Genomic DNA, 24,213 nt, shown 5'->3' with positions numbered 1-24,213 from the left:
TAAAACCAGTAGTAGATATTTTTCATATATGTTGTCTTCCTTTAGACATATTTGACAAATGCATTTTCGGTTTATTATATGAATATATCGTGTCCCATTTAACCTAGTTTCTGATCAGCTGGGGAATCAAAAGAGCTGAGGGGAACTTTTAATATGTCATACCCTGTAGTGCTATTAATAGCCTATGTAGCAGCAACCGCTTTCCCGACGTGCTTGGCGCTGGGCAAGATGAGAGCATGGCATCTTGACTGTCTTCACTGCGTAATTAAAATCCCCCTCCGTGATGTGAGCACCCACTGCTCAGATCAGGTTACTTGAGTTCAGTATCAAAGTTACAAATGAAATGAGTCATACGTTCCCTTTCAAAGCTGTTTACTACTAAAAACAAATGACCATTCCAACAAAAACAATATGAATATTTATCTCTATAAATCTTTTCATTTACTCTCAGGTTTTGGGTTGTTTTAAAACTCATTCTCAACTCTTACTTTGACTAGATGTTATAACAGCTAATGTATCTTGAATGCTTACTCTTTTCTAGGTGCCGTCCTACCCAATAGTAAGTTTTGATTCTGGTAAGAAAAACAATATACACTAGTTGTAGCTTTTAGGTAATACACCATTTACCAGGAAGAGAAAGCAGGCCTGAAAACATAGTCTTTGACACCTCTTTTAGGAAACAGAACTCTGTACAATGTTTTGTACTGCAATTACTCCAAAGGGAGCCCTGGAGGCGTCCTGGTTATGGTTACGCTGTTTGCCTCAAGGTGAGCAATTCAAAACTACCAGCAGCTCCAGGAGAAAGGCTGCTTTCTACTTTGATAAGGAGTTAGTCTCAGGAACCCACAGGAGCAGTTCTACCCTGTCCTAGGAGTTGATATCACCCCGATGACGGTGAATCTGAAATTTTGACTACTCTAAAAGTGAGTGGCCATTTTCAAGGGCTAGTGTTCTTTCTGGGATCCCTGGTGCCATTGTGGGTTATGTAAAGGTGAAACAGGTACAGGGAGACAGACAGACATAACTGACAGGACCAGGGAGAGCAGAAACAGAAATAGCTTTATTGGGGGGGGGGGTAGCTTCCAGACGAGATTCCTTTCGTGAAGTACGTAGGCCAACAGGTCAGGGAAGCTGAGTTCAGCAGCTGGATTTTTTTAAAGGGGTGGTGCATATGGAGTCTGGACACAGAATTGCTCGTCAACTCCTGAGGCCGTAATATCTGGTTTCACTGGTTATCTTATCTGGCAAAGTCTGCTGCTGACCTTTGGGATGTGCAGGGAAGCACATGCAGGACCCTGACCTGCTTCAGTCTAGTCCAAACAGGGCTGCCTAGTTCGCACCTGGCCCAAACAGCTTACACGTTGAGCTGCTAGCCAAGGTGAGCAGTTCAAAACCACCAGTCAGCTTGGCAGGAGTAAGACGAAGCTTTCTACTTTTATAAAGAAGAAAACGTTCTACTTTTACAGTCTTGGAAACTCACAGGGGGCAGTCCCACCCTGTCCGATGGGGTCGCGGGGAGTCATAGTGGACTCTCTGGCAGTGAGTTTGGTTTGGGGAGTTTAGGATGTTCTTTTTACTTGGTCCATCAGAGTTGACCATTCAGCAACAGAATCGTTTTCATTCTGCTATAGGAAATAAGCAAGCGCGGAAAGAGAACGCTGATTTCGGAGCACAATTAAATTGCCATGCACGACGATCAGGACCGCCCAGGCCTTGGAGAGACCAGGACCCGAACCCCGTAAAACGCCCCTTCCGCAGGGGGCGGGGCCAGGGGCGGAGAGAGTAACCCTCTCCGCCGAGCTCGCGCGAGGCACAGTCGGTGGGCCGCGCTTGGGGCGATCCGCCGGGACCTGGGGTAGCGGCCTGCGCGCGCCCCGCGGGTGTTGCGGCCGTTGCGCGCTTGCGCAGGCGCGGCGGGTTGCAGCCGAGGCGCGAGCGAGCGAGCCGGGCGCCGACCGCCGACCGCCACCGGCTGCCTGCCCGCCATGAGACCCGTGGAAGCCGGGCCCGCGGAGGGGGGCGCCGGCCGTGGCCGCCCCGAACTGGAGCTGCTGAAGCTGGGCGCCGCCGAGTGCATCGAGCGGGCGGCCGAGCGGCTGGGGGCCCTCAGCCGGGCCATCTGGAGCGCGCCCGAGCTGGCCTACGAGGAGCATCGTGCGCACCGGGCGCTGACGCGCTTCTTCGAGCAGGAGCCGCCGGCCGCCTCCTGGGCCGTGCAGCCGCACTACAAGCTGCCCACGGCTTTCCGCGCCGAGTGGGAGCCGCGCGCGGCCGGCGCGCCGCCGGGCGCCCCGGGGCGGCCGCTGCACCTGGGCTTCCTGTGCGAGTACGACGCGCTGCCGGGCATCGGGCACGCCTGTGGCCACAACCTGATCGCCGAGGTCGGGGCGGCGGCCGCGCTGGGCGTGAAGGGGGCCCTGGAGGGCCTCCCCGGGCCGGCGCCGCCCGTGAAGGTGAGGTGGGGCCCCGGCGCGCTGGCCTGGGAGCTGCGGGCGGGCGGGCGCCCTCGGACTCGCCGCAGGTGCGGGGACGCAGGTGTGGCCGACGGCGCTCGGCGCCCGGCCCGTCTCGGCCCCTGGGCGCAACCTGCGGCTTAAAGGGTCCGCAGGGCCCTCGTCCACCTCCAGACACCTCGCAGGCGTTTCGGTGCTCACTCGGCGCGAGTTGTAAACAACTCAGTGCATTTTCCCTTAGGAAGGAACAGGGAAGCCCAGCGTGGTTTTCTTTACCGCTTATTTTTGGCAACTGATAGCAACCGCAATTTGCCGACAAGGTCGTGCCCTCTCTGGAGGAAACCTTTTTTGTAGGGAAACCGACCGCTGCTCCAAGTCGCTGCTGGTGGGAATCATAGACGGTGTTGCGATTCGAATATTTGGAATTTGGATAGGAAAATTTCCGTCCACGTCTCTAGAAATCTACAAATAATCGGGGCGTGAACATTGACCACATAGCTGAATTTAGTCTGAAGCCTTCGTGTTTGTTTCATGCTCTTAAGAAATGCCTCCATTGTTTAAACGGGAAAATGTTTTTGTTTGTCAGAGGGCAAAGCTTAATCTTATGTTACTCTGTTTTTCCAGATGGTTTATTCTTCCTTCTGTGAGCTAAGAGTCAATCACCAACATTCAGGTTAAGGAGAAGACTAATGCTTTATTTTAATGTTCCGTAGATCCCTTCCCCGCCCACCTCCTACCCCCAATGTCAGTAACCTTTCTCCTATATCCTAACAATTCTGTGGCTTTTCCACGCCAGCTGACTTCCCCTTTCTGCCTCTGGGGCTTGTTTTTGCATCTCATCAGGTTTGGTTTTGTTTGGGTGGGGGCCTCCTTTGCTATGTAGCCTGATCCACGAGTTTTAACCAGTTGTACGGAAGGTTCTGAGAAATCAGCCAAAGACAGCCTATTTAACCATAGGAGCCAAGAGCAGCTTATCTAAGAGTCTAGGTGCTTTATAACTTAAAGAAAAAGCTTTGGAGAAATGAACAAACATCCCATTTCAAATGGTAATTCTCCATTTTAACAAGGTTATGGAATTTAGATTGATTCTCTGCAAGCCAAGACCTTTCCCAGCTTGTTTCCTTGTGATCATATACATGAACTTGAAAGTGTATTGGTTGTAATTTTCCTTTGCTTTTTAAAATTGTTTGAAGAAGTTAAGATTAACTATCAAAGTAAAATGTTTATTCTGTAAAGTTCTCTTTTGTTTAATTAGGTGTTTGGTGACCAATAAATCTGCCTGGTTGAACTGGTGGAATCGAATTAGTAAGTTTGTGTAATAGTCGGCCATTTCTAATTGTGGTGTTAAGATTTGTGTAATGTGCTTCGTAAAGGATGAATGAGTTAAGACCTTTTAATAAGGCAGCTCAATGCAGAATCAGAGTTCAGGCCTGAAGGCCAGGATATCTGAGTTCTTTGTACTTGGTGCCTTACAACCGTACCAGGGACCCTAGATGTGATTTTGACTCACACTTGAAGACCATCCTCCCTGAGATGAGCATATTTATTGCTCACAGAGTTGTTGTGAGGATAACTAATAAGGAACTGTAAAATTCCTTACTGGTTCAAGTCATATTAATAATAATTAGGAGCATACATTAAAAGGCCTAGTCAAGCAGCGCTAAGAAATAAGTCCTGAGGAATTTTGAGGAAAGGAGCATTAATGTTTAATATTTTCTATCTTGGCCATTGGTTATATAAAATGAAATTTCAAATTATGAGATATTCTCTGGAGTGTCTCTTATACTCTGTGACTCCTAGCGGCCCTACAGGACAGGGTAGCGTGGCCCCTGTGGGTTTCTCAGACTGGTACTCTTTCTGGGAGTAGAAAGCCTCCTCTTTCTCCAAGTCGGTGTAGCCAGTGTACAGTAAAATTCTGTGTGATCTTAGGACCAAATATTGATCCCTCCACTTACTTAAATCAGAAAACACAACCTCTCTCCCTAGTATATGGGCATTAACACGGACTGTGAACACATACGCAGATGAACCTACTTGATAGATGTCCGGCTACAAATTCTTCTGGCTGTTTTGCTCTGACATGTATATTTCCTTCTAGGTAGTTGTCTTGGGAACCCCTGCAGAAGAAGATGGTGGTGGCAAGATAGACTTAATTGAAGCAGGGGCTTTTGAAAATCTCGATGTTGTTCTGATGGCCCATCCATCCCAGGAGAATGCTGCTTATCTGCCTGATGTGGCTGAACATGAGTAAGTTGGCAAGTGAGTGAGACCTGCTTGGTGGTGAGGAGACCATGCAGTACATGCGTGAACGGGAGACTGCAGCCCCACAGCCAGACCTTGGACACGGAAAACGAAAACACTGTGATTTGCCATTGCATGCCATTTGCCACACCTTTTCATTGAGCTTTATGGTATTTAAAATTGCGCCTATTAAAATAGTACCCAAAGAGCATAGAAACACCACACACTGTGTTGATAGTTACGTCCTGTGTTAGACTCTGAGAGTAGTTTGGTTTCTGGAGAGCAGCTGTCTTTTGACTCAGGAAGGAAAAGTGCTCCTTGATTTTATTTCTTTTACTTTGAGTTCTTTGCAAAGAAGGTAAGCCATTCCTAAGAGAGGGTACTGATGCTGGGGGTCGTGTATTTTAGTGTGAACTTGGCAGTCTAGTCTGTTCTGCTTTGCTGGGTGCTGAAAACATGTATTTCTCTTTCCCTGCCTCTTCCTCTGTCTTTTCCCCTTTCTCTTTGGAACTTAGGAGTGCACCTCTCTGAGGAGGTTTGAAATTTTTACACCAGAAAGTTCAACCATAGTAGTTAGGGTTCAGTCAGAAGGAGCCACTGTACTGCTGCTTCACAAAACCACATTGTCACCTGCCGAGCTAGTAGCTACCAGTGATAGCTACCAGTGGGAGCAGAACCCACTGTCCCGGCCAACAGTGCTTCTACATTGTAGTCAGTTTTCTGGTATGTCTCGACAGCTCACAAGGCCTGTCTTTTGTTTATTTTTTATTTTTAGTCGTTTTATTAGGGCTCATACAACTCTTAACACAATCCATACATACATCAATTGTGTAAAGCACATTTGCTCTTCACCTAAGCCCCTGGCATCAGGTTCTCATTTTTTTCTCCTCCCTCCCCACTCTCCCTCCCTCATGAACCCTTGATAATTTATAAATTATTATTTCATCATATCTTGCCCTGTCCAACGTCTCCCTTCACCCACTTTTCTGTTGTCCGTCCCCCAGGGAGGAGGTCAATTGTAGATCCTTGTAATCGGTTCCCCCTTTTCAACCCACCCTCCCAGTATCACCACTCACACCACTGGTCCTGAAGGGATCATCCGCCCTGGATTCCCTGTGTTTCCACACTTCCTATCTGTACCAGTGTACGTCCTCTGGTTTAGCCAGACTTGCAAGGTAGAATTGGGATCATGATAGTGGAGGTGGGGGGCTGAGGGGAGAAGCATTTAGGAACTAGAGGAAAGTTGTATTTTTCATCATTGCTACAATCACACCCTAACTGGCTCGTCTCCTCCTGAGACCTGTCTGTAAGGGGGTGTCCAGTGGCCTACAAATAGGTTTTGGGTTTCCACTCTGCACCGCCCCCCCCTCATTCACTATAGTAAGATTTTTTTGTTCTGATAATGCCTGATCCTTTTGACACCTCGTGATTGCACAGGCTGATGTGCTTCCATGTGGGCTTTGTTGCTTCTGAGCCAGATGGCCGCTTATTTACCGTCAAGCCTTTAAGACACCAGCTGCTATATCTTTTGATAGCCGGCCACCATCAGCTTTCTTCACCACATTTGCTTATTCACCCGCTTTGTCTTCAGCGCGTGTGTCGGGAAGATGAGCATCGTAGAATGCCAATTTAATAGGAGAAAGTGTTCTTGCTTTGAGGGAGTACTTGAGTGGAGGCCCAATGTTCTTCTGCTACCTTGATACTAAACCTATAAATATATGCACATAGATCTATTTCCCCATCCTCATATATAAGTATATTTGCATATGTACATGTCTTTATCTAGACCTCTTTAAATGCCCTTTGCCTCACAGCTCTTTCCTCTATTTCCCTTGACTCTATTCCCTCCTGTCCCACTATCATGCTCACTCCCCACCTGGGATTCAGCAATTCCTCTTGGTTACATGACCCTTGATCACGCCCTACCAGGCCTCCTGCACCCTCCTCACAACTGATTTGGATCACTTGTTGTTCCCTTGTCCCTGAGTTTGTAAACACCACTACCTTTTCTCCTCACCTCCCCCTCTCCCATGTCCCCGCCCAGAACTGTCGGTCTTGTTGTTTTCTCCTCCAGATTGTTCATCCAGCCTATCTTATTTAGACAGACCTGTGGAGATAATAACATGCAGAAAAACAAGACAGAGCACAACCAAGCAACAATGTACAACAAAGCAACAACAAATCAATGGCAAAAAAACCCAAAACAAAACAAGAAAGAAAAGCTTGTCGTTAGTTCAAAGGTTGTTTGTTGGCCTTTAGGAGTGTTTTCCAGTCCAGTCTGTTGGAGCACCACGCCCTGACCCCAAAGTCCACCTTCAGCATTCCCTGGGGACCTCGCTGCTCCATTCCCTTGCTGTTCTATTGCACCACAGGGCCTGTCTTGAGAGGGTAATCATTTTAATTTCTCGGGTATCTTTGTTCTTATCATAGGGGGTTTGTACTATGACCACAGAAAGAATCTTTCAACTTTGGTTTTTCAAACCCCAAGCGAAACTCAGCACCATCAAGTCAATTCTGAGTCATAGGACCCTATAGGACAGAGTAGAACTGCCCCCTGAGGGTTTCCAAGGTGATAATCCTTTATGCGAGCAGGCGGCCTCACATCTTTGTCCTTGGAGCAGCAGATAGGTTTGAACCACAGACCTTGTAGTTAGCAGCCCAATGTGTAACCCATCAGAACTCCCTAGAGCAGTGGTTTTCAACCATCCTAATGCCGCGACCCTTTAATACACTTCCTCATGCTGTGGTGACCCCAAGCATAAAATTATTTTCGTTTCTACTTCATAACTGTAATTTTGCTACTGTTAAGAATTGTAATGCAAATATCTGACATGCAGGATGTGTTTTCATTGTTACAAATTGAACATAATTAAACAAAGCATAGTGATTAATCACAAAACAATATGTAATTCTATATTGTGAAATATTTATGTGGTTTCTTATGGTCTTAGACGACCCCTGTGAAAGGGTCATTCAATCTCCCCAGAGGTCGTGACCCACAGGTTGAGAACCGCTGCCCTAGAGGTAGTGTCAATTGGACTAGTCCCAGAGGCCCTGGGTAGTACAAGCAGTTTTAAAGTGTTTGGCTGTTAACTTACCTGTAGGTTGGCAGTTTGAGTCTACTCAGAAGCACATTGGGAAAAAGAATCTGAGGTTCTATTTGCCAAAAAAAATTAAAAAATAAATCCGATTGAAAATCCTGTGGGGTAGAGATTCTGTTCTGGGTCACCTTGAAGTAGAATTGATTCAGCGGCATTGCTTTGTAGTTACTGTGCTCCGGCATTTAGTACAGTGCTGCTTGTGTGGAACTGAATTGACTTGTCTGCACATGGAAACAGGAGATTTATTGAGCAGAGCTTTCTCTGAGACCACCTTCCTGTGTCCAGGGCCACGTTACATAGTAAGGATCAAGTGGATGTAAATTGTGCGATTATTACTGTAAATGGTATGCAAACCTAAATTTCAGCCAGTGAATTATTTTGAATTAATAAAGTTAATAATTGGGTAATTCTGACTATTTGGATTATTTCCCCCAATGAACTGCTGGGGGGGAAGCCATGCTAAAGGATGTTTTATTTCCTAGTATGACTGTGAAATACTATGGAAAAGCGTCTCATGCTGCAGCGTACCCCTGGGAAGGAGTCAATGCCTTAGATGCTGCCGTGCTCGCCTACAACAACCTGTCTCTGTTAAGACAGCAGATGAAACCAAGCTGGAGAGCTCATGGTACGAATGTCAATCACTGTATGTAATGCGACATGCAAATTGGTATATTTTAATTTAATTAAATTACTTAATACTTCATTATAAAACCCAGGGCTCATTTTATGTACTTCTATGACTGTTGTCACATTTTAAGACATGTTTTTAGAAATTCCTGTCACAGGATACTAGGATGTTTAACCATATGTGTGTAGGAGGTTCATTGTTATTTATGCATATTTGGAAGTTACACATTTAAGTATTCGAGATAACAGTTTTATGTAAGACTTGGAAGTTTCTTTCTGTATTTTAAGGTTGATTTTCCAATTATCCTCACCATCTCTGCATGGAAATTATCCCAGAGCTAAATGACATTTAAAATATTCTTGGGATTCTTAAAGTATAAAGTAACTATAGGATCACCTGTTTATTTTCCTTTTTTTAATGTCAAAAGTTTATTAAAATGTACAGTTACATTAAAGGTTATTGAAATGTCTTTTCCAGAGTGCTCAAGATTTACTCTCTCTCTTCTTTTTTTTTTGTAATTGGGTAAAATTCTTTATAATACAGAACCATAATGTCTTAATATTGGAAATTCCTTAGAATTGAATATCTAGAGACAATTATTCTTTTTTTATTAGCCAGAAAATACTCCCATATGTGGAAACTTACATTGTACAGTACATTAAAATATTTGCTTTATATATTTCTGTGAAAGCTGATACATAAAATTATTTTTCTTCATGTCTATATTTGCTGAAAAATTTGATGGGTATATTTAAACTTAAAGAGATGATCTTCAAACTTAATTCCGGTAATTTGGTTCTTTTTGTAGGTATAATAAAAAATGGTGGCGTAAAACCCAATATCATTCCCTCTTATTCGGAATTAATCTATTACTTCCGTGCACCCTCAATGAAAGAACTTCCCGTTTTGACCAAAAAAGCAGAAGATTGCTTCAGAGCTGCAGCTTTGGCTACTGGGTGCACAGTAAGAACTTTTTAAGAGTTAATCTAAGTTATAATCAGAAGTATCTAAGTGGGCTGGGAGTGTTTATATTACATTACATTAAAACCTAACTTGCCTCTTTTTATTTGGCCTTGTCTTGAGTACTCAAACTCAGCTGGCTGAGTGGGTTATTATTGTTTTCCGTGTGTGTGCGCACAAGCCCTGGTGGTGTGGTGGGTTATTTGTTGGGTTAATATTAAGTCTTTGAACCCACTAGCAGCTCTGCAGGATAAAGGGGAGGCTTTCTATTTGCATAAAGATTTAGAACCTCAGAAACCCGCTGGGGCAGTACAACTCCCTTGTATAGGGGTTGCCGTGAGTCAAAAACCTACTTGACCCTTTGTAGGCTTTCCGAGTGTTCCTCTTCAGACACTGATGACCCAATCATGCTTCCACAGAGCGGCATGTGGGATTGATCCCCTAACTTTGCAGTGAGCAGTCTAATGCCTCACCCACAGCCTCATTAATAAGAGGGAATAAAATGATGCTTAACATAAGAAACTACCTAGTCATTCTGAGTCAGAATTTACTCAGTGGCAGTGGATTTGATTTGCTATTAATGTTGTGTCATGTTTTAATAATGACTATGAAAACATTGTTAAAAAACAGTTTATCTAATAAAGACAGTATAACCTAAACAGTCTACTTGATGGCAATAAGCTGATACATGCACACAGTGCCTCTATCACATTACATTTGATGCGCTCCCTGCGGTAGGGAGACTGCACTGGCATTCTTATGTGTGCAGTGCTAGGATCATTCTGACATTCCTGTGCTGCACTGCTTATGTGCAAACGATAGCGCTCTTTATTAGAAGTTAGGCTTTTAGAATTGCTCTAGAGAGTTCCTCCACCCATGCCTATCAAGTCAATTCCAACTCATAGCGACCCCATACAGGGTTTCAGAGCCTGTAAATCTTCACGGGAGTAAATAGCCTCAACTTTCTGCCATGGATCCGCTGTGGGTTTGAACCGCTGACCTTGCTTACCCAGCAACTCCACCGGGATTCCTTGAGTTCCTATAAAGGAAACGTTATGGTGTAATTAGGCAAATGTATTCTAAAGTTACATATATGTATGATAGTGATACAAGTACTTTGGCCTTCCTGAAGTAGAAGTCAAGCACACAACAGAGGTTTCCCAAGAGGGATTGTTCATTTGAACCATAAAATCAGTAACTTATTTAAGTACCAATCATGTATGAAATACAGTGGGCTAGGGAGCTTCGGGCATATGCAACACTCGATTCTTGCCCAGAGGAGCCTGTTGGGGTAGTCGAAAAGATAAGATCTCAACTTGTGTCTCCCAGCTTCACTGGTTATGTCAAGTTTGCAAACATTTCCTATCTATGTGCTTCCCTGTTTTCACTTGAAAAATGAGGATAGTGATAAAATTTGTCGGCTCTTGGGAGGATTAAATGGGATGTTTGTGAAGATTTCAGGACCTACTCACAGTAAACCTTCCTAAGTGTCCCTGTAGTTTCTTCCACTCTTATTAAACTGGAGCTTGGGGGCTCGATGAGGTCAGCACCAGCATCTCATAGCAGCGCTGGTTTTCAGAGAGCACGTGTAACGGGGCCACGAAGTGGCTGTACGGGATCAGGAGTGGGAAAGTGGAGCCTGGAGTCCTGTGCGTCTGAATGAGTTTGGAAGTTAATGCCTTCCGACGTGCAGGCTAGAGAGTGAAACCTCTCAGAGGTGATCTCGTTCAAATTAGATGCCGTCAGGTCGGCCCTGCCTCATAGCAGCCCAAATGAAACAGTGCCGGGTCCCGCGCAACCTCCCAGTGGTAGTTAGGTTGGAGCCCAGTCTTGCAACCAGTGTCCGTCCATCTCCTGGAGGCCTTCCTCTTTCTTGCTGCCCGTCCACTGTATCAAGTAAAGATAGGATGGCCCAAGTGCCCCACGGGCTACAGCAAGCAATTGGTGCAGTGATGCCTGTGAACGCTGGCACCTGGTTAAGACAGAAAGCTGGCCGCTGGAAACCTCTCTTTCCCACGAACAAGAGCAAAAGAAAGGAGTTAAAATGGAACCTTGTACACAGTGGGAAACCTGCAAGGCCAGGGGTGGGGTGGGGTGGGGAATCAACCTCAGCACCTTGCAGCTCTCACGGTTTCACTGTATGATAAATTTAAGTCAGGCTACATTCCCAAATGTGCTTATGGAAGGTAGCAGGTATAGATTCCGAGCACATATATTCTGAGGCAAGTGGTTCCAGACCCAGGCATTGGAATATCCTGTATCCTTCCTATAGCCTAGAGCAGTGAAACATTACAACATGCACCCCTCATTTATCAACATAAAATAAACTTAATTATAAAATATATACATGAACTACCACTAGCTAATATCTGAAGGGATAGTAGTGGTTATTTGTTGGGCTGCCAACCACAAATCTACATCTATTACACGGAGCCCCGGTGGAAGCACTTGGTGAGGAACCAAAGGTCAGCAGTTCGAGCCCACCCGCTGCTCTGCAGTTGGAAGATGTGGCAGACTGCTTCTGTGAGACCGCAGCCAGGGACACCGATGGGGCAGTGTGCTCTGTCCCAGAGTTTGTTACGTATTGGAATTGGCTCTAGCTGTGATGTGTTCCTCCACTGAAATGAATGCCTTTGGGCTCTTGTCTTGGCGTTGTGAAACTTCTGTTCATCAGGGCACTGAGAGAATCACTCCTAGTAGAGTCTGGTGGCTGTGTGTGGTTCGGGTGCATGGATAACATCTGGGAGATAAGGTCCTAGAGAAGAGATTTGAGCAAGCTTATATCCAGGAGAGAAAGTGCTTCTTCTTAAAACCTCATTGTGCTAAAGATAGGTCACTGGGTTTGAAAATGAAATCATTTGAATTTTTATTTTACTCTGGTTTTATAATTGTTTTCATTAGGTAGAAATTAAAGGTGGAGCACATGATTATTACAATGTCCTTCCCAATAAAAGCCTGTGGAAAGCTTATATGGAAAATGGGAAGAAGTTGGGAATCGAATTCATTTCAGAAGATGCGATGTTGAGAACCCCATCAGGTAATTCGTTCTTTCATGACACTATCATTAAGAAACTGAGGGAAGGGGAAATAACATGTGGTTAAATGAGTTTGCTTACTGGCTGTGGAGGCGAATGGTGGTGATGGGGTGTTGGCTACTTACACTGGTTTCTTTTTTTTAAAATAAATAATGCTTTAATGTGTGTCGTGCAGTAACAATAATATTAATAGCAATAAAACATAATTTACTGTTTATATGAGATTCAAGATTTTTGCATTGCTTCATTTCTAAACATTTGCTAATTCAACAACTTTCACAAGGACAGTTTAATGACACCAATTACAATCTAAAATTCACATTTAATTGGGTGTCCTGTCTTTTATCGGGCAACCCATCTCATGGATCAAAATGTACTCCAACTTTGGATGACTAGCATATAGCTCACAATACTTAAGGCTTATTACATTAGTTTGGCAACACTTGAAATGATCTCATCATAGAGTTTCTAATTTGATAGGTCAAAAATGGGATCAAAGCTTGGGTTTTTATGTTCTGTTCTGTTTGCTTATAGGCCCAGTAGTTCATTTCCACAAGTGCTTTGTTTTTACTAAGAAAGTTTACACACTTATCGCCCTGGCGTTGTTTTTTTCCTATTATATACAGGGGTATATTTATAGCACAAGCAACTACATTTGTAGAAATTTTGTCTGCCAAACCTATAAATGACTGTTGAATGTTGTCCTTTTAAAATACCTGTTCATCTTGTCTACCTGCCTCTTACTGGTTTCTTAATAGGGATCTTCACAAACTCAGTAGTTAGGGGGAAGAAAGTAATGGGCTGGTCAGTCAATGACTGTCAGTGAGCAGATTTTAAAAATCACTAAACTACTTTTTGCTCTGAATTTTAAGCATTTCTAGTATTTAAATTTCCTTCTAGTTTCAAAGTAAACTGTCAAAAGAATAGAATTTAATTTTAGCTTTTCTCACTCCTCAAAATAAAATCACTTAATAACCTGGAGCATTTTGGACTTCTGATGTGTAAAATAAAACTATTTGAATTTAAATAAGCCTAAGTATACCTTAAGGATCCCTGTTTGCCTAGTGGTTACACATTGGCTTCTAACTGCAAGGTCAGCAGTTCGATACCACGAGCTGCTCCTGGGGAGAGAGATGAGGCTTTCTGTAACTAAACAGTTACTGTCTCAGAAACTTACAGGGGTAGTTCTGTCCTATCAGGGTGCTATGAGTCAGCGTCTACTGATGGCAGGGGGCTTGGTTTGGGAAGTATACTTTAGAGTTATTTAACTTTTTCCCCTTTAAATGCATTTGATAGTCATGTGTTTGTCTATTCCTAAAACATAATGCTTTTTGATGCTATATAGACTCAAAGGGAATTTGGTGATGATAGTGCCATTTGTTGATACAAGGAGTTTAAGAGAAAAGACAGATTGTATTACATTGTTGTTGATGTTACAGTTGGGCTGTTATGGATGACAACTAAATGTTAACCCCATCTGTGCCACCCTCATGTCGAGGGCTTTCCTGTCTGTTGCTAACCTTGACTTTAGGAAGTATGGGGTCCTTTTCCAGTGATTGCTCCCCCTTCTCGGGTCCAAAGTAAGCAAGAATAAGTCTAAACACGCCCATTTCTAAGTGGAATGCTCATTTTTTAAGTAAACAAACAAACTATGCCCCCCTCCACCCCCCCCCCAAAAAAAAAACTCAACCACCATCAAGTCAATGTTGACTCCTAGCAGTCGCACAGGACAGTGAAGTCCTGTGGGTTTCCAAGGCTGTAACTCTTCACAGGAGGAGTAGAAAACCTCATCTTTCTCCTGGGGCGTGGCTAGTGGTTTCAAACTGCTGACCTTGAGGTTAGCAGCCCAACGCATAGCCCTCTATCCCACCACTGCCCCTTATTCTTTTAGTAGTTCATGGTACAGTCACTGTCCTTCACCAAGACCACTGTTTGAGTGCATCCTTTCTTCTCTGTCCGTACCTTTGTCATTGTCTAGGTTTTGTACGCAATAAGGCAATTAAAAATACCATGGTTTAAAGGTTCTTTCGCAGCAGTTTTGCCCAAGTAAATCATTTGCTTTCTTGGCTTCTGCTTGCTTTGACTAGGGTATCAATTGGTCCCAGTTCCTGGTGTGTTATATAAATAATTTAGCATGTTCAGTTTGAGGCGTTGAGAATATTTGGTGGCCCTCATTGGGTGTCGGCTGGAAGGCCATCAGTTCAAACTCACTAGCCGCTCCATTGGCTCAAGATGAGACTGTGCTTCTGCAAAGATGGCGTCTCAGAAACCCTAAGGCAGCAGTTCTCAGCTTGTGGGTCACGACCCCTTTGGGTTTGAACGACCCTTTCACAAGGGTCGCCCAATTCATAACAGTAGCACAATGACAGTGATGAAGTAGCAACAAAAATAATTTTATGGTTTGGGGTCACCACAACGTGAGGAACTGTATGAAAAGGTCGAGGCATTAAGAAGGTTGAGAACGACTGCCCTCAAGAATCATTATATCCTGGCCTCTAGCATTACTGTGAATCGGAATCAACTTAGTGGTAACAGGTTTGGATTTGTTGGTTTTTATAGAATTTCTAAGTAGAATTTCCCAATACCCAATTGAATTTGGGCCCCCTGAAAGATATATCTAGGTTGTAGATACAGGGATTGTAAGTATATGGAAAATAATGTAAACTATAGGTGTTGGTGAGCTGGTCTGAGTGCATACGAAGAGGCCCAAAGATGAAGCTCCGGAGACGACAGCACTTAGGAGAGAGGCAAAGGGAAGGCATCTGGAGGAGATGATAGAGAAAGGTCAGGGGAAAGCTAGCTGTCAGGAGAGCGTGGGATCACGGAAGCCAAGGGCCTGGAACATTCCTCGGAGGAGGAGTAAGTCGTTTTAGGCACGATAGACGTTGACCATGATAAGAATGGCATCGGTGTCCACTGGACTAGCAATTCGAAACTTATTAAGAAAAGACTTAACGGCTGCTTGGACCAGCCTTAAAGGCATACGTCTGCAAGGGCAGACTCTTCATTTTCAAGAACAGTTAGCTTTAAAGGAAAGCAAACTGAAAACAACCACCACCCTGAAACACACTGCCATCTGTGAAAAGAGACGAGCTGGAGTGAGAGAGCAAGCTCAGACATGGCAGCGCCTGAGGCGGGTGCACGTCCAGACGCTGCTTGTTCTGTGGTACCGAAGTAAGGTTGCTCTGAGCTGGAACCGACTGCCAGGACAGCACCTGAAGACAAGAACAGTGAATGTTCAGGACGAGGGCAGGGCGTTCAGACGCTGCTTCCCGGAGCAGCTGTTGGGAGCAGTGGCTGAGCGCCGGCCTGGTGGCTGGGGCATTGAAAGGGAGCAGGTGGCCGGGGCATCCGGGTTTTGTGTTGTCTTTCCCCCGGCCCATACTGAGTTGTCAGCTGAGGAGAAGACCACAAATCTACAGGTGTGGCAGTCTTCCTGGTCATGCATGCGCAGCTTCAAAAAGTTGGTGCAAAAATCGAGTAGAAAGGTAATGGAACTTTTCCATATACTTTTAGAAGCCCTCTTGCCTGTTTGCCCCAGCCAGTTTCTTCAGTCTCGCAGTAGGAGAAAGAATGTGCTGGTCAGGAGAAGGAAGTGCCTATAGGAGAGGGCTTATGGGTGCAAGGGTCTGGCTCCACACGGAAGGCCACGGAATAGGCTGCAGGCCTTCGTCTGTCTGGTGTCCTGTTGTAACCGCTGTGTCCTCGTGTCCACAACCGTCTCTTTGGCAGCCTAAGAGCTTGGTGAATCATTCCCTCAAGCAGTACATGTCATGAAGGCCCCTTGCCTCCGTTCAAAGTCCTTCCTCAGCCTGGTTTTACCTTTAACCTAGTAGCTAGGAGACTGGGGGCCGGTTATTTAATATCCGATGGTTTTCCCATATCACCTTCAAGTGGAAATGGCTCAGAATAGTCAAGGAGAACACATCTACTTCCAAAAGATCAGCCGCTGTGTGCCCTTGGCGGCGCTCGCTTTCACTCTGACACACACGAATCGCTTCGATGGTCTGGGATAGCTTAGAGGCGAGGACCAGGTGTGGTGGGAATGGAAGAGCAGGAAGGTCACGAAGTTGTTTTTGGATATGCTACGTGTGGTGTTCTTTGAAGACATCAAGAGGAGAGACCAAGCTAGCAATTGAGTAAGCAGTTGTGGAGAACAGACTGGGAATGCTTTGACTTGGGGGTCATTTGAAAGCATTAAAAAAAAAGATCCACTCTCACTTACTCTCATGCACTGACTCACTCACTCTCATTTACTCACTGACTCTCATTCAGACTCACTCTCTCACTCTCATTCACTGATTCACTCTCACTTTCACTCATTCTCAAAAAAAAAAAAAAAAGGGCAAAAATCCCACCATCATTTTCTTTCTTCTTGAACTCTGACAATCAGCTCCCTTTGTCCCTTCCCTCGTTCATCCTACACCCCAGGGACCCTTATTATTACAAATATTCTTTTATTTATTTTTGCCGTATCTTACACCATCCACTGTATCTGTTCCCCTATAATTCTGTTACTCGTTCCCCTCGAGGGGGGTTATACCATCGTTTTGGCTCTCGGTTACTCTCCCTATACCTCTGAGACTATAAATCTTTATGGGAGTACAGAACCTCATCTTTCTCCCATGGAGTGGCTGAGGGTTTTAAACTGCTGATCTTGCTGTTGGCAGCTCAATGCGTAATCACTGTGCTGCGGACAACATCAAGAGAGAGATGACAAAGAACCTGGAATTAAATTTTTAGTAGCTAATATTTTATGGTCAGAGGAGGCTACTCCCCAAAAAGTTAGAAGAAGGGGCCATCAGAGAAGCAGAAAGGGAACACAGAAGGGCAGAGTTGCAGACAGGAAGACAAGAACCCATTGGCAGAGTGTAGTCCTGCTGAGAGGGCACGTAAGCCCAAGCCTGCAAGGTACACCCTGAGTCTGTGAGGCAGATGGGTAGTGACTGACGGAGGGGGGGCGGGGAAGAGGACTGAGGAACCAGGAGGCGGTGAGGCCATGAAAGCAATGACCAAGAAACAACTTCCCAAGGAGTTTGGTTCTGTCGGTGTCTGTAACAAGGTGTGGAGTATCACCAAACACACCGTTGTAGTGACAATTTAATAATTCAGAAATACTGAGCAAATGTAACCTCTCTTATTCTGTGTGTTCCCAGGATCTACTGATTTTGGAAATGTGACTTTCGTGGTTCCTGGAATTCACCCATATTTCTCCATTGGCTCTAATGCCCTGAATCATACCGAGCAGTACACGGAAGCTGCAGGTAAGGGCAGGGAAAGTGGGCGGCTTGCCTTTCAAACGGTTGAGTTTAACCTGTCGTTATCTCACTGCGTGACCTCACCTCAGATGATAGGATTTTGTGGAGAAATTGGGGTGGCAAGTTCAATACTGAGAATTAACCTGAGAAGTGAATAAATTCATATGTAAGAGGTATGGGGGTTTGTTTTTATTGTTTTTTCTCTTATTTTGTAGGAGCACAAGAAGCCCAGTTCTACACTTTGCGAACGGCCAAAGCTCTGGCAATGACTGCACTGGATGTGCTCTTCAAACCAGAGTTGCTGGCGAGTGTCAGAGAGGACTTCAGATTGCAGCTTCAAGAAGAGCAGTTGCTGCCTACAGCAGACTGAAAGGGAGATTTAGGAGCCACTCGTGAATTTCTAGGAAGCGATGCCTTTTGTCTCCTGTAATCATCTTGAAGGAAGGGGGGCGTGCTAGCGCTTTAATCACAAAGGAATCAAATTGTTCTTACCTGAAACATGAGGATGTAATGTGTAGAAAACACGTGATCACATAGTCAAAGGGGGAATTTTTGGAAAGTTTTATTTGATAGAATCGTGATCTTTCAGAAACTGATAAGTGATGGCATATCTCAAACACCCTGGATGGGCTTTGGTTTACCAGTGATGATATTGTATAAATGTACTTATCTGGTTGTGTCAGTGCATGAGTTTGAAAAGGTCCTAAGAGATTTGAAATTTCATATTCAGAATTGACATACAGGAAAGAAGCTTTTGGCATTTTAGAAATTTAGGTTTTAAAATACAAATTCTAAATTCAGCGGTTGTTCATTTGGAATGGGGAACCCTGATGGAGTGGTGAGCTGAACTGCCAACTGCAAGGTTAAGAGTTCAAAACTACCAGCCTCTCCAAAGGAGAAAGTGAGACTTTATACTCTCAGAAAGAGTTTCAGTCTCAGAAATGCACAGGGCCAGTTCACCTGTGTCATTTCAGGTTATTCTGAATAGGAATCAATTCAATGGCAGTGAGCAAGTTCATGTTGAGTATCTGACTACCTGTTTTGGTTCAGAGCAGGTGTGGGGAACCTTTTTCTGCTGTGGGCCATTTAGATAGGTCTAGCATTTAGTTAACTCACACCTAATGTGCTGGCTGCAACTGCGTCTTGGGGAGGCGTGTGATGTTAACGGGTATTGATGATTTCCCGGGCCTTACTTGATTGAGGGGCCAGATGTTCCCCACCGTGGTTTAGAGACTCTCTGCATTATCATAAAGGTATACTTTACATCAGAGATGGTGGAAGAAAACAACTAAAACTCGGGTACAAAGAATAGCTTTAGTTCTGCCTTTTGAAGGAACAGAGGAGTGGCGCTGAAGTGTTGTTACTGTGTTGCTGTGTTACTGTGTCCTGTAACAGGAAGTTACAGACAGATAGAATTGGGTTCTTGCTATAAGATAGTCTCCAGGTGCCCAGTGTGTTCTAGAAACATTTGCAGAGAGAAACAAAATGGCTCTTGTTTGTCTGAATTTTCAGTGTCCTATGACTAATCCCCCTAACTTAATGAACTCTTTAAGGTTTCTACTCAGAAGCCAGCCTGGTGGTGTAACAATATTGTAGTTGACTTGAATTCTGAGCCTGCAGAGGCCCCATCCTGACTCAATGAATACTTAAAAGTTTTTCATGACTATTATTCTGAGGTGGGTTTCTTGAACGTGGTGGAAAAGTGTGAGATAAAGGTAAAATGACTATTTTAAGCTGTGCATGTACACAAGCTCCAGTAGCCTTTGTTTTAGAGCACATTCTCGATTTGAGCGTGAGCATTCCGAGATGATGAGACGGCTTTGGGGTGGGGGTGGGTGCGGGGAGAATGGACACCACTTGGCCTGTAAGCACGTCACTTGGAAAATGAGGGTTGGATTAGGTCATTTGTACTTAAAATCCTTTCCTAACGTTATTTAAAGGTGCCAGGAACAAAGGATAAATTGGGGAGGGTTAATAGTTGAGAATGACTTTGCTTCCCTAATTGGGCCTGTCCAGGTGGTTCTTATACAGGCAAAGCACCAACAATGGCTTTCACGCGTGTAAGGCTTAAAAAAATGTAATTACACGGAATATGATCTGCAACACTTAAAATATTTTCTGTCTGGTCCTTTACAGACCAAAGAAATTGCTGGTCTTCTATGTATCAGTAAAATCCAGCCTCCTTCTCTTTGGCTTACATCCTGGAATCAGATCTCCTCCTAGGAAACAAGCTGCTGAGCGGGGGCCTGAGAAAGAGGGGAGAGGAGAGGTCGTGGGCTGTGCCACGGTGACGCTCACATGGTGCAGTTGGACTGTGCTCGTTGGCATTCTGGCACTTAGACATTTACAGTGAAACCGATGGGAGCCAGAACTGAACGGGTCTGCCTTATTTTCCCAGATCCGTACAGTTTTCTAGCGCTGACAGTCTTCCACTCTTCAGCTGCTCTCTAATAGTGGGAAATCGCTTTTTTCTCCGTCTCTTGCATGTTCTAGCTTCCGCGGATTTTGCTTTACTTTGCTCTGAGATACAGCTACCCCATTTCCCTATCCAAGCCAGTCTTCTAACTCTTCACGTCAGCTTCCAGCGACACCCCCGTCCCCCTTTGTCTGAGGACTTGTACATCTTTATAGTTTATATTCTAGTGAGGGCACCAACAAAGACTATTCTTAAGGCTAAGAATCTGAAAGCTCCGATTATGTAAGCAGAATCTTATTGTCCCTATGAACAATCCTAGATATAGGTTTACCAGCTTTAAGTTTAAAGCGCCTGTACCCGAAGCTCCGGTTTTATTGTTAAAGCCTTAATAACACTTGTAGCTTGTGATGGCTAACTGTGATGTCCCCGTACATGCATGCACATCACTGTCATTTGTGAAGAGACACAAGTTAACTAGCACTCAAAGGATCCGTATTTTGCATGTGGTTTTTATTAGCATTTTGTTTGTGCCTCATACAGTTCTAAAGGGACAATGTAGAGAAAGGGCAAGGTTGGCAACATACTGCTGCTGATTCACGTGCAGTTTGGATAAGCATCCGAGAGGGGGAAAGGTGTGGATTTGCAGCTGGCATGCAGGGTGTTGGTATAGACAGAGCACTTCTGCTGTCTGCCTCAACTCATGCTGGGAGCAAAACTCAGTTACCACTAATATGTGGGTCCATTTTTATTCTCCTGAGTCTGCAGTATAGTATTTCCCCCCCAAAAAAATATGGTCAAAAATAGGGGATACTTTACTTAACTCATGACATGCCTCTGTAAACCCATGACAGGTTTATGACAGACACACAGAGGGGGTTGAGACCATAAGCTCAGTAGTCATTGTGGAAACAGATTGTTTTTCCAGATCTCACCAAGTTCACACCCTTTTAACTAAAAAAACAAACAGACTTACTGCTGTCAAGTTGATTCTGTCTCATAGCGATCATCTAAGACAGAGTGGTTTCCGACACTAGATTATTAAGGGAATAGAAAGCCTCATCTCTCCCTTGTAGATTAGCAGCCCAACAGGAAACCCACTTCACTCGCTGACTGCCATCCTGTCGGACCCAGCTCTCGGTGGCCCTATGGGAGAGAGAGCAGGGCTTCCCGCTTTAGGGGAGTGGAAAATCTCATTTCTTTCTTGGAGCGGCTGGTGGATTCAAACTGCTGACGTTGCACTTAGTACCCTATTGTGTACTCACTACACCACCAGGGCCCCTTATTTAAACTTAGGTTGTAGCTATTTAATGTAATTCTCTGAGTACTCCTTTCTGCTTTCTATATGCCAGTGAGATAGTTGAAGGCGTCATCCTGGCGATAAAGTAAGTGCTCAGCTGCTCCCTGGGAGAAAGCTGTGGCAGCCGAGTTCTGTAAGGTTGGAGTCTTGGAGACGCCATAGGCAATTCCCTTTCCGTTGGAGTCCTGTCGATGGCAGTGGGTTAGGTTTGGGTTTGGGAGTTAGCTGAGCCGTATCACTTAGAAGTGAACATGAATCAGTATTCAAATCAAGGCTGGAGACACCGGCCCTCGTGTCCAGAGGAACCAACTCTAGCGGATCTTCATTTTGCCACTTGAATTTAGGAAACCGCTTCCTTTGTGCCCATAGCTTCCTTTGTGCCCATAGCTAGTCCTTCTGGAGTGCACTCCATCATGTTGGCACTCATTCTTCAGGGGCATGTTTCCTAGGTGACTACTAAGTTCACCTTGACTTCCACTACGGTGGCTGGTGGTGAGATACCATGGAAGGTGGTTGTGTACAGTTAATGATGAGGTGGTGTAATAGTTCAAGCTCAGTAATCAAAAGGTTCGTTAGAACTTACCGGCAACTCCGAGAGAAGAAAAGGCCTGGTGGTTGGGTTCAGTAGACATTGCAGCGGAAGACACTGGAGCCATTCTGCTCTGCCCTCCAGGGTCCCTGTGACTTGGAATCAACTCGGTGGCATAAAGCAACAATATTTAGCTTGCCTCACAACAACTGATGACTTCTCAGGTAGATGTGCCACTCATAAAACCCTCCCCATTTAATGGCCTCTCTGTAGTACATAACAGCGAGAGCACACAGGAGCCGTTAGAATATTTTGTGTGTATGTGTGTACACTTACAACTGTTTTGATTTCCCATGACCCTCCAGAGGAGTGTTTATTAACACTTTAATCGTTGTAATTTGGACAGGTTTGCTCAGTGAGTATTCACTATGGAGTGCCTGTGAGTTGAAGTTGACTCGATGGCAGTGAATTTGAGAGTGAGGGTAAGAGGAGATTAAAACACTGTCTATGCTCTCACAAGATTGACTCCGTCTGCACAGCACTGGAGTTGTGGGGACAAACCTGCTTGTCCTGGAAAATTTTGAGCAAGTGTTTTTGATATTTTTAAATGATCTAACAGAGGAAACGTTAAACCTTTGTTTAAAAAAGCTTTCTGAAAATGTTTGTATTGTACACATTCATTTTTACTTGAAGAACATCTCTAGTCTTTTGGACTAAACTCTCAAAACTAAATTTTTATTGTGAAACAAACCAGTTCTTTGTGCTAGCTAGCAGCTCTTCATAAGATTGTTAGATTATGGCAAATTACTTGATTATTTATATACTTCAAGCTTTTTACACTGTAACGTAGTTGATGACACATTTTGATTTGTATAAAGTTCATATTTTCAAATAAGCAGCCTTGGCATCAGATTAGAGTAATAGTAACATTTTAATACATATATATTAAAATATGTGAAAAACCTGAAATGTTAATAAATACGTGTATCCAAGAACAGTTGTATTGTGGACTTTCTTTAACAAAAGATATTTGGTTTTCTAGTTTCAAAAAGTGAATTGTCGATTGAGACAAACATTCTGGGCGTCCGTCATCTTCCCAAACAGACAAAAATGTCAACTCCTAGTGCATTTGGAGTTCATTCCACCCGGTCAGACCATTAATCAAGCTTTCTATGTAGAGGTTCTGAAAAGATTGCATACCAGTGGGCAACAAAAAAGACCTGATTTATGGGAGATGGGACTGGTTTTGCCACAGTAGTGCAGCTGCTCACATAGCTATCTCAGTGCCTCAGGTTTTGCCACCAACAGCATGCCTCTCTTGCCCCATGCACCTGACTCAGCTGACCTCACTCTGTGGCTTCTTTTTGTTTCTGTGAATGAAAAGACCGATTTGATGACATAGGAGAGGTGAAGAGCAAAACAAAGGAGGTGCTGTAAGCCATCCAGACGAGTTTGTAACAGGTTTTCCAGAATGGAATCAGACTTGACAAATGTATTAAGTGTAATAGTACTTTGAAGGTGATAAGGTGGTTTTGTAAAAAAAAAAAAAATCTAGATACATAGCTTTGAAAAAAATTCCTGTTTTTTTTTGGGGGGGGAGGGGGTATGCCTCGTATGTACAACAGAAGGAAATACTACCTACCGCCCAGTCCCGTGCCACCTCACAGTCCTTGCTGTGACTGAGCCCCTTGTTGCAGCCACTGTGTCAGTCCATCTATCTCTGTGGTGAGGGCTTCCTTGTTTTTTGCTGCCCATCCACTTTTCCACGCTTGATGCCCTTCTCCGGGGACTGCGCCCTCCTGAGAACATGTCCAAAGAAGTCTTGCCATTCGTTATTCAGGAAGAGCTCTGGCCATTCTTGCAAGGCAGGTTGTTTGCTCTGGTAACCCATGGCGTATACAGCACTTGGCCAACACTGTCCACCAAATGCACGTCAGTGGCCACATTCGGTGTCCACATCCGGCGCTTGGGTCAAGCGCACTGCAGTTCTCCAATGGGCATCATTCCTTGTGAACACTTTCAAGAGGTGTTTTGCAGCGGAGTCCCCGGTGCAACAATACTGTGAGTTCTTAACTGCGCTTCCGTGGGTGGTGATTGTGGATCACAATCGAAATGGACAGCCAATGTTTTCCTTATTTAGCATGATGTTGCTTACTGGTTCAGTTGTGAGAGTTTTTGTTTCATGTTTTCATCAGTAAGCACTTCGGGGTTTTTTGAACTTCAGCAAGCAAGGTGGTGTCATGCAAATATAGGATGTTAAGGAGTCTTCCTCCGATCTTTATGCATGTTTCTGCA

The 24,213-nt window shown here is 44.5% G+C and overlaps 1 protein-coding gene across 1 annotated transcript; it reads left to right on the top strand.

Moving 5' to 3' along the window:
- Positions 1-1,958: 1,958 nt before the first annotated feature.
- On the top strand, positions 1,959-22,830 carry PM20D2 (peptidase M20 domain containing 2). Its single transcript, XM_075554778.1, has 7 exons — positions 1,959-2,453; positions 4,552-4,700; positions 8,278-8,420; positions 9,232-9,386; positions 12,285-12,420; positions 17,575-17,682; positions 17,892-22,830. The coding sequence occupies exons 1-7, from the start codon at positions 1,986-1,988 to the stop codon at positions 18,044-18,046; spliced, it is 1,314 nt and encodes a 437-aa protein (XP_075410893.1). The 5' UTR covers positions 1,959-1,985; the 3' UTR covers positions 18,047-22,830.
- The last annotated feature ends 1,383 nt before the right edge of the window (positions 22,831-24,213 follow it).

This window comes from Tenrec ecaudatus, chromosome 7 (assembly GCF_050624435.1).
Source record: "Tenrec ecaudatus isolate mTenEca1 chromosome 7, mTenEca1.hap1, whole genome shotgun sequence".
Taxonomy (NCBI): Eukaryota; Metazoa; Chordata; class Mammalia; order Afrosoricida; family Tenrecidae; genus Tenrec; species Tenrec ecaudatus.
Note: the sequence above shows the minus strand (reverse complement) of the source record. Positions and strands in the feature narration are given on the sequence as shown.

Excerpts from the sequence above, each read along its gene's own strand:
- PM20D2 (XM_075554778.1), top strand. The coding sequence starts at position 1,986 with ATGAGACCCGTGGAAGCCGGGCCCGCGGAGGGGGGCGCCGGCCGTGGC. Across the intron at positions 4,701-8,277 it reads CCTGATGTGGCTGAACATGA|TATGACTGTGAAATACTATG; the intron begins GTAAGTTGGCAA and ends TTTATTTCCTAG. Across the intron at positions 12,421-17,574 it reads GATGTTGAGAACCCCATCAG|GATCTACTGATTTTGGAAAT; the intron begins GTAATTCGTTCT and ends GTGTGTTCCCAG.